We start from the raw sequence: 15,719 nt of genomic DNA on the forward strand, positions 1-15,719 counted from the left end.
CTTGTATCTCCTCCAAAGTGTTTAGGATTTTCTGCACTTCGTCCACAAGGACTTTCCTGTCTACTTGACATTTGGGTATGTAGAAACACTGCAATGATAAGGGGAAAATAGTATACATATTTTGTTAATATTATCTGAGTCTGATATATATCATAACTTGCACGCATGACTAATGCACATAAACTAGTTCGCTAGACACCAGTCACTCCGGATGGAAGCTTCTCCTAAATGACTGTGAAGCAAATTACTAAAATGAGCGACATTCAGTCACTGGTGGCCTTTATTCTACCTCAGGGTTGAGGAGTACAGACTCTTCATCATAGTGTAGGCGAGCCTTCTGTCCAGAGGTACTGAGGTTGACCAGAACCTTCAGGCATGGGGCAGTGCTGACCCCTCTGCAGTCGGCCCACTCATCCAGAACATCAACCTGGACCAGCAAGCAGCTGGCCTCCTCATGCCAGTCACTGAAACCACCAGCATGAATAGGAGTTGATGAGAAGCAGTTGTGTAAAGTACTTAAGTAAAAATACTTGAAAGTACTACTTAAGTATTTTTTTATGAGTTCTTTACTTTACTATTTATATTTTTTACAACTTTTACTTTTACGTCACTACATTCCGATAGAAAATGATGTACAGTGAGGGGAAAATAATATTTGATCCCCTGCTGATTTTGTACGTTTGCCCACTGACAAAGAAATGATCAGCCTATAATTTTAATGGTAGGTTTATTTGAACAGTGAGAGACAGAATAACACAAAAAAAAATCCAGAAAAACACATGTCAAAAATGTTATAAATTGATTTGCATTTTAATGAGGGAAATAAGTATTTGACCCCCTCTCAATCAGAAAGATTTCTGGCTCCCAGGTGTCTTTTATACAGGTAACGAGCTGAGATTAGGAGCACACTCTTAAAGGGAGTGCTCCTAATCTCAGTTTGTTACCTGTATAAACAAAAACTAAAAAATACATTTAAAAAAATAATGTAATAATTATAATAATAATAATAATAAAAATACACATATAAAAAATTAAATAAAAAAACAACAACAATATATATATAAAACAAATGAAAATTAAAAACATACTCTAAAAAAAATAAAAAAACATTTCAAAAATGAAGAACTATAAAAAAGATATGGCTATCATAAGGTGAATGCACCAATTTGTAAGTCGCTCTGGATAAGAGCGTCTGCTAAATGACGTAAATGTAAATGTAAATGTAAATGTATAAAAGACACCTGCCCACAGAAGCAATCAATCAATCAGATTCCAAACTCTCCACCATGGCCAAGACCAAAGAGCTCTCCAAGGATGTCAGGGACAAGATTGTAGACCTACACAAGGCTGGAATGGGCTACAAGACCATTGCCAAGCAGCTTAGTGAGAAGGTGACAACAGTTGGTGCGATTATTCGCAAATGGAAGAAACACAAAAGTACTGTCAATCTCCCTCGGCCTGGGGCTCCATGCAAGATCTCACCTCGTGGAGTTGCAATGATCATGAGAACGGTGAGGAATCAGCCCAGAACTACACGGGAGGATCTTGTCAATGATCTCAAGGCAGCTGGGACCATAGTCACCAAGAAAACAATTGGTAACACATTACGCCGTGAAAGACTGAAATCCTGCCCGCAAGGTCCCCCTGCTCAAGAAAGCACATATACAGTGAGGGAAAAAAGTATTTAGTCAGCCACCAATTGTGCAAGTTCTCCCACTTAAAAAGATGAGAGAGGCCTGTAATTTTCATCATAGGTACACGTCAACTATGACAGACAAATTGAGAATTTTTTTCTCCAGAAAATCACATTGTAGGATTTTTTATGAATTTATTTGCAAATTATGGTGGAAAATAAGTATTTGGTCACCTACAAACAAGCAAGATTTCTGGCTCTCACAGACCTGTAACTTCTTCTTTAAGAGGCTCCTCTGTCCTCCGCTCGTTACCTGTATTAAAGGCACCTGTTTGAACTTGTTATCAGTATAAAAGACATCTGTCCACAACCTCAAACAGTCACACTCCAAACTCCACTATGGCCAAGACCAAAGAGCTGTCAAAGGACACCAGAAACAAAATTGTAGACCTGCACCAGGCTGGGAAGACTGAATCTGCAATAGGTAAGCAGCTTGGTTTGAAGAAATCAACTGTGGGAGCAATTATTAGGAAATGGAAGACATACAAGACCACTAAAAATCTCCCTCGATCTGGGGCTCCACGCAAGATCTCACCCTGTGGGGTCAAAATGATCACAAGAACGGTGAGCAAAAATCCCAGAACCACACGGGGGAATGACCTGCAGAGAGCTGGGACTAAAGTAACAAAGCCTACCATCAGTAACACACTACGCCGCCAGGGACTCAAATCCTGCAGTGCCAGACGTGTCCCCCTGCTTAAGCCAGTACATGTCCAGGCCCGTCTGAAGTTTGCTAGAGTGCATTTGGATGATCCAGAAGAGGATTGGGAGAATGTCATATGGTCAGATGAAACCAAAATAGAACTTTGTGGTAAAAACTCATCTCGTCGTGTTTGGAGGACAAAGAATGCTGAGTTGCATCCAAAGAACACCATACCTACTGTGAAGCATGGGGGTGGAAACATCATGCTTTGGGGCTGTTTTTCTGCAAAGGGACCAGGACGACTGATCCGTGTAAAGGAAAGAATGAATGGGGCCATGTATCGTGAGATTTTGAGTGAAAACCTCCTTCCATCAGCAAGGGCATTGAAGATGAAACGTGGCTGGGTCTTTCAGCATGACAATGATCCCAAACACACCGCCCGGGCAACGAAGGAGTGGCTTCGTAAGAAGCATTTCAAGGTCCTGGAGTGGCCTAGCCAGTCTCCAGATCTCAACCCCATAGAAAATCTTTGGAGGGGAGTTGAAAGTCCGTGTTGCCCAGCGACAGCCCCAAAACATCACTGCTCTAGAGGAGATCTACATGGAGGAATGGGCCAAAATACCAGCAACAGTGTGTGAAAACCTTGTGAAGACTTACAGGAAACGTTTGACCTGTGTCATTGCCAACAAAGGGTATATAACAAAGTATTGAGAAACTTTTGTAATTGACCAAATACTTATTTTCCACCATAATTTGCAAATAAATTCATTAAAAATCCTACAATGTGATTTTTCCTCATTTTGTCTGTCATAGTTGACGTGTACCTATGATGAAAATTACAGGCCTCTCTCTTGCACAATTGGTGGCTGACTAAATACTTTTTTTCCCCACTGTACATGCCCATCTGAAGTTTGCCAATAAACATCTGAATGATTCAGAGGAGAACTGGGTGAAAGTGTTATGGTCAGATGAGACCAAAATCGAGCTCTTTGGCATCAACTCAACTCGCCTGTTATGATTCAACTGGATAAGAACCCAAATGCAGACAAGTACACCAAGCCAGAGAAGTTTTAACAGGTTTATTTACAATGTTCAAAGTCCAGGTTTCCAAATATATGGGAAGAGCAAGTCCAGGTACAGGGAGGGTAACAGATCCAGATCAGGGCAGGTGTGGTACCGTAATGTCCTAGTGTCCGTGGTGAGTCCAAAAGAGAGGTCCGGTAATGGAGAGCAGGATGGTGGTGGCAGGAGTGAAGCGGAGGCAGGAGTCAGGTTCCAAATATCTGTGGCACAGGAGAAAACGTAAATAGAACAGACCAAAAACACAAAGAGCAAAAATAACCAGGTTGAGTCGGCAGCGAGACTAACATGGTCGTCTTGACTATGATCTGACGATGAGTGGTAAGTTTGACCGGGTCTTAAAGGCTGAGGTGATTATGGTGAATGAGCTGCAGCTGGAACCCTGACTCCCGCACACCAGACTTCACTCCTGCAATCAAGGACAGACAGAGGGGAGGGAGAGAGCAGAGAGAGCTACCTATCAGCAGTAGGCCTAACAGTACCCCCCCCTCTACGGACGCCACCTGGCGGCCGACGGGGTTTATCGGGATGTAACCTATGAAACTCTCGGACCAGAGCAGGATCCACAATGAAGCTCCTGGGCACCCAGGAACGTTCCTCAGGACCATAACCCTCCCAATCCACCAGGTACTGGAAACCACGACCTCGGCGGCGAACATCCAGAAGTCGCCGGACAGTGTAGACCGGACCCCACCCACGATCCTGGGCGGAGGAGGGGGACGAGAGGGCGGGCACAAAGGGCTAACCGACACAGGCTTAATCTGGGAAACATGAAAGGTGGAATGAACCCGTAGGGAGGCAGGAAGCTGTAGCTTGACCGCGCAGGGGTTAACAATAGACAGTATCTTGAACGGTCCTATAAAACGAGGCGCCATCTTCCTAGACTCCACCTTCAATGGAAGGTCCCGTGACTTCAGCCATACCTCTTGACCAGGAGAGTAACCGGGAGCCTGGGACCGGTGACGGTTGGCTTGCCTCTGCATGTACGCCGAAGCTCGGGACAGAGCTACCCTGGCCTTCCTCCAGACCTTGAAGCAGCGGCGCATGTGGGACTGCACCGAGGGTACCGCAAGTTCCCTCTCTTGGGAAGGGAACAGGGGAGGTTGATAACCCAGAGCACACAGAAAAGGAGACAAACCAGAGGAAGCGTTAGTCAAGGTGTTATGAGCATATTCCACCCAGGGGAGCATGGAGCTCCATGACCCAGGGTTAGACCCAGTGACACAGCGAAGAGCGGTCTCCATCTCCTGGTTCGCTCTCTCGGCTTGCCCGTTGGTCTGGGGGGTGATATCCAGAGGACAGGCTGGATGTAATGCCCAAAGCTTTACAGAAAGCTTTCCACACCTGGGAGACAAACTGGGGACCCCTGTCAGAGACAATATCCGTGGGTAGACCATGAGAGCGGAACACATGTTCAACCAAAATATCAGCCGTCTCTCTGGCAGTGGGCAGTTTAGGTAGGGCCAAAAAATGAGCGAACTTAGAAAAGCGATCAATCACCGTAAGAATGACAGTCTTACCAGACGAGGGGGAAGTCCAGTGACAAAATCCATAGCGATATGCGACCAGGGCCGGCTGGGTATAGGTAGAGGTCGTAGATGACCAGCGCTGGCCTGGGTGGAGTTTTTACTTCGTGCACATACCGTACAAGCAGCAATGAAGGCTCGAGTGTCCGCCTCCATCGTGGCCCACCAGAACTTCCGTCGCACAAAGTCAAGGGTCCGCGAAACTCCAGGGTGACAGGTAAGGGGAGACGAGTGAGCCCACTGAAGTACCTGGGAGCGAGCAGACTCAGGGACAAACATCCGGTTAGGAGGACCCCTCCCAGGGTCAGCTTGATGATGTTGAGCCTGTCTAACAATCCCCTCGATGTCACATGTGATGACTGCAATACTGCAGGTAGGAGGCAAAATGGGTTCAGGGTTACTACCAGTATCAACAGCCGAATGAACACGAGACAGGGCGTCAGGCTTGACGTTGCGTGACCCAGGACGGTAAGACAGAGAAAAATTGAATCTCCCAAAAATAGTGCCCACCTGGCTTGACGGGGGTTGAGCTGCTTCGCTGACTGGAGGTAAGCCAGATTCTTATGATCCGTCCAAACGATGAAGGGTTGTTCCGCCCCCTCCAACCAATGTCGCCACTCCTCGAGAGCCAGCTTAACGGCGAGCAGTTCACGATTTCCAACATCATAATTCCTCTCTGCCTGAGAAAGTTTCCTTGAGAGAAAAGCACAGGGATGCAGTTTGTTATCTTCAGGAGAACGTTGTGACAACACTGCACCTACCCCAGTGTCGGATGCATCCACCTCCACGACAAACTGGCGGTCGGGGGTCCGGCTGCATCAGAATGGGAGCCGAGGCGAAGCGATGTTTCAGTTCTTCGAACGCTGATTCGGCCCCTTCATTCCAAGCGAACGGTCGTGAGATGGAGGTGAGAGCGGTGAGTGGCGCCGCAATGCGGCTGTAGTCCTTGATGAACCTCCTATAGAAGTTCGCAAACCCCAGGAATCGTTGAAGTTGTTTGCGGGTAGAGGGAGCTGGCCAGTCCGTGACAGCAGAGATCTTAGCTGGGTCCATCCGCAACTCCCCCTGAGCTATGATGTAACCCAAAAAGAGGTCTCAGACACATGAAATTCACATTTCTCCATCTTCACAAACAGTTTGTTCTCCAACAACCTTTGCAACACCTGGCGCACATGCAGTTCATGTTCCTGGGAGGACTCTGAGAAAATCAAGATATCATCCAGATAGACAAAAACAAACCGATTCAACATGTCCCGAAGGACATCATTGACTAGTGCCTGAAAAACAGCAGGGGCATTAGACAACCCAAAAGGCATAACCAGATACTCAAAATGTCCCAAGGGTGTGTTGAAGGCAGTCTTCCATTCATCACCCTTACGAATGCGCACCAGGTGATACGCATTTCGTAGATCCAGTTTCGTAAAGATGGTAGCACCATGAAGGAGGGGAAAAGCAGAATTAATCAAAGGCAGAGAATACTTGTTCTTAATGGTGATGTTGTTAAGTCCACGGTAATCAATACAGGGTCTGAGGGTCTTATCCTTCTTAGCAACAAAAAAGAATCCCGCTCCTACAGGTGACGAGGAAGGACGCATAATACCTGCCGCCAAGGAGTCCCGAATGTAGTTCTCCATAGCCTCCGTCTCCGGCCGGGAGAGATTGTACAGGCGACTGCTGGGGGAGCGGGGCTCCTGGCTGGAGGTCAATGGCGCAGTCGTAAGGCCGGTGAGGAGGAAGAGAAGTAGCTCTGTGTTTGCAGAAAACGGATGCCAGGTCATGATACACGTCAGGAACAGCAGAAAGATCCATGGACTCCAGTGGAGGTTGAGGCACAGTACTGGCAGGAGTCTGAGCAGAACACAAACAATTCACATGACAAAATGTGCTCCATGAAACAATGCTACCTGTCACCCAATCAATGTGTGGATTGTGTTTTATGAGCCAGGGGATACCAAGGACCAGGGGAGTCTGTGGGCAGTCGATAATATGGAATTGAATGTTCTCCTGATGATTTCCCGACACTCTAAGACAAACAGGAACAGTCTGATGGGTAATGCGGTTCAACAATTGTCCATTTAGACCCTTAGCCTGCAGCGGACAGTCCATAGGAACAGTCTCCAAATCCATTTGTTGAGCCCACTCTCTATCCAAAAAGCTTTCGTCGGCACCAGAGTCAATCAGCGCACTAACAGAGAAATTCTGGGACTGCCACTGGAGGGATGCCTGGAGCAGAATGCGGGGAGAAGAGGAAGAATCCGCTGCTCGGCTCACCAAAACTTCTCCCATTAATGATGAGCCGGCCCTTTTCCCCGGACGAACTGGGCAGGAAGGGACGAAATGACCAGCTTCTCCACAATACAGGCAGACCCGAGCCTGAATACGACGTGCACGCTCCTCTGATGACAACCGTGCACCCGACCCACCTCCATGGCTTCGGGTTCAGTGCTCCTCGTATCGACTCGGGAAGACACGGCTCTCTCCGTAGGGACGATGCAGGGAGGAGTTTGTTGATGACAGACAGGTTGCTTGGAACTAACACTCCTCTCCCGGCGGCGCTCCCGAATCCGATTATCCAACCTGATAGTGAGTGAAATAAGATTATCCAGCGTAGGCGATTCATCATATGACACCAATTCATCTTTTAAGGTCTCAGACAAAGCATTGATGAACACTCCTTGTAATGCCTCGTCATTCCAACCACTCACTGCTGCTAAAGTCCGAAACTCCACTGCCATCTCCGCCACACTACGAGCCCCCTGCCGAAGAGAAAACAGCCGTTTCGCAGCCTCCTTGCCTCGTACGGGGTGGTCAAAAACCTTCCTCATCTCCGTGGTGAAGGCAACGTAAGCGTTGCAAATGTCCGACTGACTCTCCCAGACCGCGGATCCCCAGGCACGAGCGGAACCGCTAGTAGAGTTGATAAGGTAGGCAATACGGGCTCTTTCTGAGGCGTAGGTGAGGGGCTGTTGTTCAAACACTAACGAGCATTGAGTCAAAAAATCGCCACAGGTTCCCATGTTCCCGTCATAGCGCTCTGGAGCAGGAACAAAAGGCTCTCTGATCTGGGCTGAAGGGGTAGTAAGGTCAGATACTTGATTGGAGAGTAATTGAACCTGATTAAGCAGCACCTGACTGTCCTCAGCAATCGTTTTAAACAGGGTATCATGTTGGCCAAGTAAAATGCCCTGATTGGCTATGGCAGTCCAAATTTGAGTGCACTCTGGGGTGGTATCCGAGCTACTGTCTGCTGGGTTCATGTTGGTCAGATCATACTGTTATGATTCAACTGGATAAGAACCCAAATGCAGACAAGTACACCAAGCCAGAGAAGTTTTAACAGGTTTATTTACAATGTTCAAAGTCCAGGTTTCCAAATATATGGGAAGAGCAAGTCCAGGTACAGGGAGGGTAACAGATCCAGATCAGGGCAGGTGTGGTACCGTAATGTCCTAGTGTCCGTGGTGAGTCCAAAAGAGAGGTCCGGTAATGGAGAGCAGGATGGTGGTGGCAGGAGTGAAGCGGAGGCAGGAGTCAGGTTCCAAATATCTGTGGCACAGGAGAAAACGTAAATAGAACAGACCAAAAACACAAAGAGCAAAAATAACCAGGTTGAGTCGGCAGCGAGACTAACATGGTCGTCTTGACTATGATCTGACGATGAGTGGTAAGTTTGACCGGGTCTTAAAGGCTGAGGTGATTATGGTGAATGAGCTGCAGCTGGAACCCTGACTCCCGCACACCAGACTTCACTCCTGCAATCAAGGACAGACAGAGGGGAGGGAGAGAGCAGAGAGAGCTACCTATCAGCAGTAGGCCTAACATCGCCGTGTTTGGAGGAGGAGGAAGCTGCCTATGACCCCAAGAACACCATCCCCACCGTCAAACATGGAGGTGTAAACATTATGCTTTGGGGGTGTTTTTATGCTAAGGGAACAGGACAACTTCACCGCATCAAAGGGACGATGGACAGGGCCATGTACCGTCAAATCTTGGGTGAGAACCTCCTTCCCTCAGCCAGGGCATTGAAAATGGGTCGTGGATGGGTATTCCAGCATGACAATGACCCAAAACACACGGCCAAGGCAACAAAGGAGTGGCTCAAGAAGAAGCACATTAAGGTCCTGGAGTGGCCTAGCCAGTCTCCAGACCTTAATCCCATAGAAAATCTGTGGAGGGAGCTGAAGGTTCAACTTGCCAAACGTCAGCCTCGAAACCTTAATGACTTGGAGAAGATCTGCAAAGAGGAGTGGGACAAAATCCCTCCTGAGATGTGTGCAAACCTGGTGGCCAACTACAAGAAACGTCTGATCTCTGTGATTGCCAACAAGGGTTTTGCCACCAAGTACTAAGTCATGTTTTGCAGAGGGGTCAAATACTTATTTCCCTCATTAAAATGCAAATCAATTTATAACATTTTTGACATGCGTTTCATCTGACTGATCATTTCTTTGTCAGTGGGCAAATGTACAAAATCAGCAGGGGATCAAATACTTTTTTCCCTCACTGTACTTTTTACTTAAATTTCGAATGATTAGCAGGACAGGAAAATGGTCCAATTCACACACTTATCAAGAGAACATACCTAGTTATCACTACTGCCTCTGATCTGGTGGACCCACTAAACACAAACGTATTTTGTAAATGGCGTCTGAGTGTTGGAGTTTGCCCCTAGCTATCCATACATTTTAAAAACAAAAAATTGTGCTATCTGGTTTGCTTAATATATGGAATTTAAAATGATTTATACTTTTACTTTTGATACTTAAGTATATTTAAAACCAAATACTTTTAGATTTTTACTCAAGTAGTATTTTACTGGGTGACTTTCACTTTTACTTGAGCCATTTTCTGTTAAGGTATCTTTACTTTTACTCAAGTATGACTATTGAGTACTTTTTCCACCACTGATGAGAAGTTATGGTAACACTGTAGGTGTCCTTATGCATGCATTCATAACGCCTTTACAACAGCTATATAACACATAACATTTGTCATAAGCTGTCATAAGTTGTCATAATTAGTTATGAGGAATGCACATGATGTTATAAAACTAGCTATAATTGGTGTCATAGATGACTGTTCATACTGTTGTCATACTGGTGGTTGTCTCGTTGTCAAAATAAATACAAATCATAAGTACATCTGTACCCCATGTTTCTTGGAGATCCTTTAAATGGTTAAGTTTTGTGATACTCTCAACTCATCCTGTGGTATAAACACATTCATCACTGTTTTATATTACCTGAAATGAATGTCACTTTACTTAAAGTGTCTGTGCACACTCTATAAGGGTATATGACATGGTTATGACGCCCATCATTCCATTCAATGTAAAATATAACACAGAGGTTGGTAAATGAAATATTACCTTGTTATAACATCTTGTATGTAGACTCTTATGTAGCATGTAATAACATATGACATAAGTTGTCATGCAGACTATGTAATAGCAGTTGTTTTTAAAAGTTGCCCTTAGAGCATATGACAACAGTATGAACAGTCATCTATAACATCAATTATAACTAGTTTTATAACATAATGTGGGGTTTCTCATAACTAGTTACGACAATTTATGATAGCTTATGACAAATGTTATGCTTTCTATAGCTGTTATAAAGGCATTATGAATGCATGCATAAGGACACCTGCAGTGAAGTGTTACTGAAGTTATCTTACATCATTGCGTTATTTGCTATCTTGCATTATGCAATGCATACTCAATAACTCAAATTCTTCACTTAGATGATCATAAGGATGCAATGCATAATTCCACCGGGCAATGCAGTACAGTCATCTCCTACGAATGACATTCAGCCCAGATTATTTTGATTCTTAGAATCATATGATTGATTCTTAGAACTAGAACTCATTGTAAGTGTTCAAAACCACCAGCTCTCTGTGTCCACTCACCAGATAGCGATTTTGCTCCTTATATAAACGTCTTATTGACAGAGGCCTTCCTTACCTGTTTAGGTGGGGTTTGACCAGAGTGATCCCAACCAGAAAGTACATGAGTACAGAGAAGGCCATCATAGTGAAGCCCAGGAGCATGGCTCTGTCCTCCCCCACACTGGAGGCTGTCACCTGGGCCTTGGCCCTTTCCCCTCCGCACCCATAATCTCCCAGCCGCCACACCTGCTCCCTCGCCGCCGACGGGTGGAAGATCTCCCTTTGTCATAGGCACACACATACACGCACATGAATGAATGCACACACAAATGAACACACACACACTCATAAATTAACACACATGTATGGATGCCCTGAAGGCCAAGGCAATATTTTTTAAGTAGACTCTTGAAATTATCTCATTCGAACGACTTAGTATGTCAACAAGATCTCATGTTGTGTACGGCTTAAAGTGGTCCTATGGACAGATACTCCAATCTCCGCTGTGGAGCTTTGCAGCTCCTTCAGGGTTATCTTTGGTCTCTTTGTTGCCTCTCTGATAAATGCCCTCCTTGCGTCCGTGAGTTTTGGTGGGCGGCCCTCTCTTGGCAGGTTTGTTGTGGTGCCATATTCTTTCTATTTTTTTATAATGGATTTAATGGTGCTCCGTGGGATGTTCAAAGTTTCTGATATTTTCTTATAACCCAACCCTGATCTGTACTTCTCCACAACTTTGTCCCTGACCTGTTTGGAGAGCTCCTTGGTCTTCATGGTGCCGCTTGCTTGGTGGTGCCCCTTGCTTAGTGGTGTTGCAGACTCTGGGGCCTTTCAGAACAGGTGTATATATACTGAGATCATGTGACAGATCATGTGAGACTTAGATTGCACACAGGTGGACTTTATTTAACTAATTATGTGACTTCTGAAGGTAATTGGTTACACCAGATCTTATTTAGGGGCTTCATAGCAAAGGGGGTGAATACATATGCACACACCACTTTTCCTTTATTAATTTTTTTGAATTCTTTGAAACAAGTTTTTTTTTTCATTTCACTTCACCAATTTGGACTATTTTGTGTATGTCCATTACATGAAATCAACAAAAAAAATCAATTTAAATTACAGGTTGTAATGCAACAAAATAGGAAAAACGCCAAGGGGGATGAATACTTTTACAAGGCACTGTAAAGGGAAAACCAGCCGCTTCACAGACACAGATGCCTCACTCACAGATAAGCTGAACACCTTCTTCGCCCGCATCCCAATCTGCGTCCTCATGCGCAATCTCTCCCTATCCCAGTCTGTCGTCCCCACTTGCTTCAAGCTGTCCACCATTGTTCCGATACCCAAGCAAAGGTAACTGAGCTAAATGACTATGCCCTGTAGCACTCACTTCGGTCACCATGAAGTGCTTTGAGAGGCTAATCAAGGAACATATCACCTCCACCTTACCTGACACCCTCTATCCACTACAATTCGCATACTGCCCCAACAGATCCATGGATGATGTAATAGCCACTGCACTGTACATCGCCTTATCCCACCTGGACAAGAGGAATACTTATGTGAGGATGCTGTTCATCGACTAGAGCTTTCAACACCATAGTGCGCCCCAAGCTCATTATTAAGCTCAGGGCCCTGGGACTGAACCCCTCCATGTGCAACCCTCCTGTACTCCCTGTTCACCCATGACTGTGGGACTATGCACGACTGCAACTCTATCATCAAGTTTGCTGATGACACAACAGTGGTAGGCCTGATCACTAACAGTGGCAAGACAACCTCTCCCTCAACAAAACGAAGGAGCTGATCATGGACTACAGGAGACAGCAGAGAGAGCAAGCCCCCATCCACATCGACGGGGCCGCAATGGAGAGGGTCAAAAGCTTCAAGTTCCTTGGCGTGTGCATCACCAAGGACCTGAAATGGTCTCACCACACCGACACCATGGTGAAGAAGATGCAACAGCACCTCTTCAACCTCAGGAGGCTAAAGAAATTCAACATGGCCCCTAAGACCCTAACAAACTTCTACAGATGCACCATCGAGAGCATTCTGTCAGTCTGCATCACCGCCTGGTATGGCAACTGCACCGCCAGCAACCGCATGGCTCTCCAGAGGGTGGTGCGTAGTCATAACCGCAGTCAAATTCCTCATGACCGTTGAACATTTTAAACATGAACTCACTCATATAAAAAGCAGCTCTTTCCTGTATTCGTTGACAGTCTCTCTCTAGTCATGGTTTTAAAAGTTTTGAAATCTCACAGTCTCAACTTTGCTGAAGCTTTATTTTACGCCTGCTATGTTACTGCAGATAGAGTCATCTGATTGGCCAGTGGTAGGCCTATAGTGCACTTGATTTGCTCCCCCCAGAAAGGCAGAGTTTGTACCTTCAGACATATGAAATGGTTCAAAATGGGAACACGTTGCCTACCCGGCTCGCAGGGCAGTGGAATCGGGTGCACCTACCGCCAACAGCGAGGCTTTTTGAACGCAAGGCTTATCGTTGTTTTTTTTACAGAAATGTTTGGCGATCGACTAGGAATGCTTTGGAGATCGACCAGTTGATCGTGATTGACCAGTTGGTGACCACTGGTGTAGGCTATATTCAATAGATGTATTATACTTTTTAAAATGTAGCCTAGGGATTCCAAAGGTCTGCATCAGTGGCTTGTAGGCTATGCGTGGAAGCCCGGAGATGCTAAACGTGTTTATGGTTGTGTTAACAGTCAATTACTGTGAGACCGACAGTTACCAGCTGACAAAATGTAATGACCGCCAGAGTCCTAGTGGTGTGGTCAGCCCAATGCATCACTGGGGGCACACTGCCTTCCCTCCAGGACATCTACAGCACCCGGTGTCATAGGACAGCACCCGAGCCACGGGCTGTTCACCCTGCTACCACTTAGAAGGCGGAGACAGTACAGGTGTATCAGAGCCGGGACAGAGAGACTGAAAAACAGATTCTATCTCCAGGCCTTCAGACTGTTGAACAAACATCACTAGCCGGCCACCGCCTGGTACTCTGCCCGACACCTTAGACACTGTCACTAGCCGGCCACCGCCTGGTACTCTGCCCGACACCTTAGACACTGTCACTAGCCGGCCACCGCCTGGTACTCTGCCCGACACCTTAGACACTGTCACTAGCCGGTCACCGCCTGGTACTCTGCCCGGCACCTTAGACACCGTCACTAGCCGGCCACCGCCTGGTACTCTGCCCGGCACCTTAGACACTGTCACTAGCCGGCCACCGCCTGGTACTCTGCCCGACACCTTAGACACAGTCACTAGCCGGCCACCGCCTGGTACTCTGCCCAGCACCTTAGACACTGTCACTAGCCGGCCACCGCCTGGTACTCTGCCCGGCACCTTAGACACTGTCACTAGCCGGCCACCGCCTGGTACTCTGCCCGGCACCTTAGACACTGTCACTAGCCGGCCACCGCCTGGTACTCTGCCCGGCACCTTAGACACTGTCACTAGCCGGCCACCGCCTGGTACTCTGCCCGACACCTTAGACACTGTCACTAGCCGGCCACCACCTGGTACTCTGCCCGGCACCTTAGACACTGTCACTAGCCGGCCACCGCCTGGTACTCTGCCCGAAACGTTAGACACTGTCACTAGCCGGCCACCGCCTGGTACTCTGCCCGACACGTTAGACACTGTCACTAGCCGGCCACCGCCTGGTACTCTGCCCGGCACCTTAGACACTGTCACTAGCCGGCCACCGCCTGGTACTCTGCCCGACACCTTAGACACTGTCACTAGCCGGCCACCGCCTGGTACTCTGCCCGGCACCTTAGACACTGTCACTAGCCGGCCACCGCCTGGTACTCTGCACTTTAGAGACTGCTGTCTCATGTACAGTATATAGAGACATTGAACACTGATCACTTTATATGTATATACTGTATTCTAGTCATGGCTCATCCTATATAACTAATGCTGTACATATACTATTCTATTCATATACTGTCCATACTGTCTATACAGAACATACATACACACAGACACACACATATATATATATGCCAGACAGAAAGGGGGCTTTGATGTACAGTTTCGCTCACCCACCTTCCAGTTTCACTATTCCCCACCCATTGTATCTTCAATTGAATTCAAAAACATTATTTATTTAGGTAATCCCTAACCTGGTCCCAGACTGTCTGGGACCAGGTTAGGGATTACTTAAAGACCTGTTTGTGCTGTCTTGCCAACTCCTAGGGTCATTGGCAAGACAGCACCAACAGATCTGGGATCAGGCTAGGTAAACCCTGTGTCTCACCGTGTCTGTCGCCTCCGTGCACCCTGCAGGTTGATGTTAATGGGGACGCTAAAAGACTTCCGAGGTGAGGCTGTGTTCAACAACATTCCTGCTTTTCAAACACACCAACAACTTCCTGTAGTCTGGTAGCCCAGTGTTTGTCAACCTCCGGCCCAAGTACCACCTCTGGTCCCTGGGATGATGCTTAGCGGTCCCTGAGATGTTCAGCTAACTGATGCTGATTTTGTCATTTTTTTTGTGCTAGTTTAAATGTAAGTTTTCCCTAAAGGAGGAAACTATCTAGCTTGCCGGTCCTTGGCACTATAAAAGGTTGAGAAACACTGTAGTAACTTTTCCAATGGTCCTACAGTGCATTCTCCTATTTTCTCCTTAGCTCTACTCTTTAATGAAGCAGCATGATCACTGTATGATGATGTCCCTATGTACTGACAGAGATATACTGGAGGGAATTCCCTGTGTTTGCCATTCGCCAAGGCTGGAAGGTGAGCCTCTCCTCTCCACCTGCTCCCAGGTGTTTCTATAGAAACGGCCACAGCCAGGTAAGATGCTAATTATCTCCCATTGGACCCCAGCTAGCAGCACCACACCTTGTTGTCC

General features: G+C 46.7%; 1 protein-coding gene across 1 annotated transcript in view; it reads right to left on the bottom strand.

The window, feature by feature from the left end:
• The window catches only part of kcnmb3 (potassium calcium-activated channel subfamily M regulatory beta subunit 3), a 15,802-nt gene extending 302 nt beyond the window's left edge, over positions 1-15,500 (bottom strand). The window contains exons 1-4 of the mRNA XM_041841352.1: positions 15,123-15,500; positions 10,908-11,111; positions 290-464; positions 1-88 (exon numbers count right to left, since the gene is read on the bottom strand). The exon at positions 1-88 is cut by the window's left edge and continues 302 nt beyond it. Of these exons, the coding sequence (XP_041697286.1) occupies positions 1-88; positions 290-464; positions 10,908-11,111; positions 15,123-15,208 (553 nt within the window). The 5' untranslated portion in view covers positions 15,209-15,500. The remainder of the gene's footprint in view (positions 89-289; positions 465-10,907; positions 11,112-15,122) is intronic.
• Between the last annotated feature and the right edge of the window lie 219 nt (positions 15,501-15,719).

This window comes from Coregonus clupeaformis, unplaced genomic scaffold, assembly GCF_020615455.1.
Source record: "Coregonus clupeaformis isolate EN_2021a unplaced genomic scaffold, ASM2061545v1 scaf0193, whole genome shotgun sequence".
Classification (NCBI taxonomy): domain Eukaryota; kingdom Metazoa; phylum Chordata; class Actinopteri; order Salmoniformes; family Salmonidae; genus Coregonus; species Coregonus clupeaformis.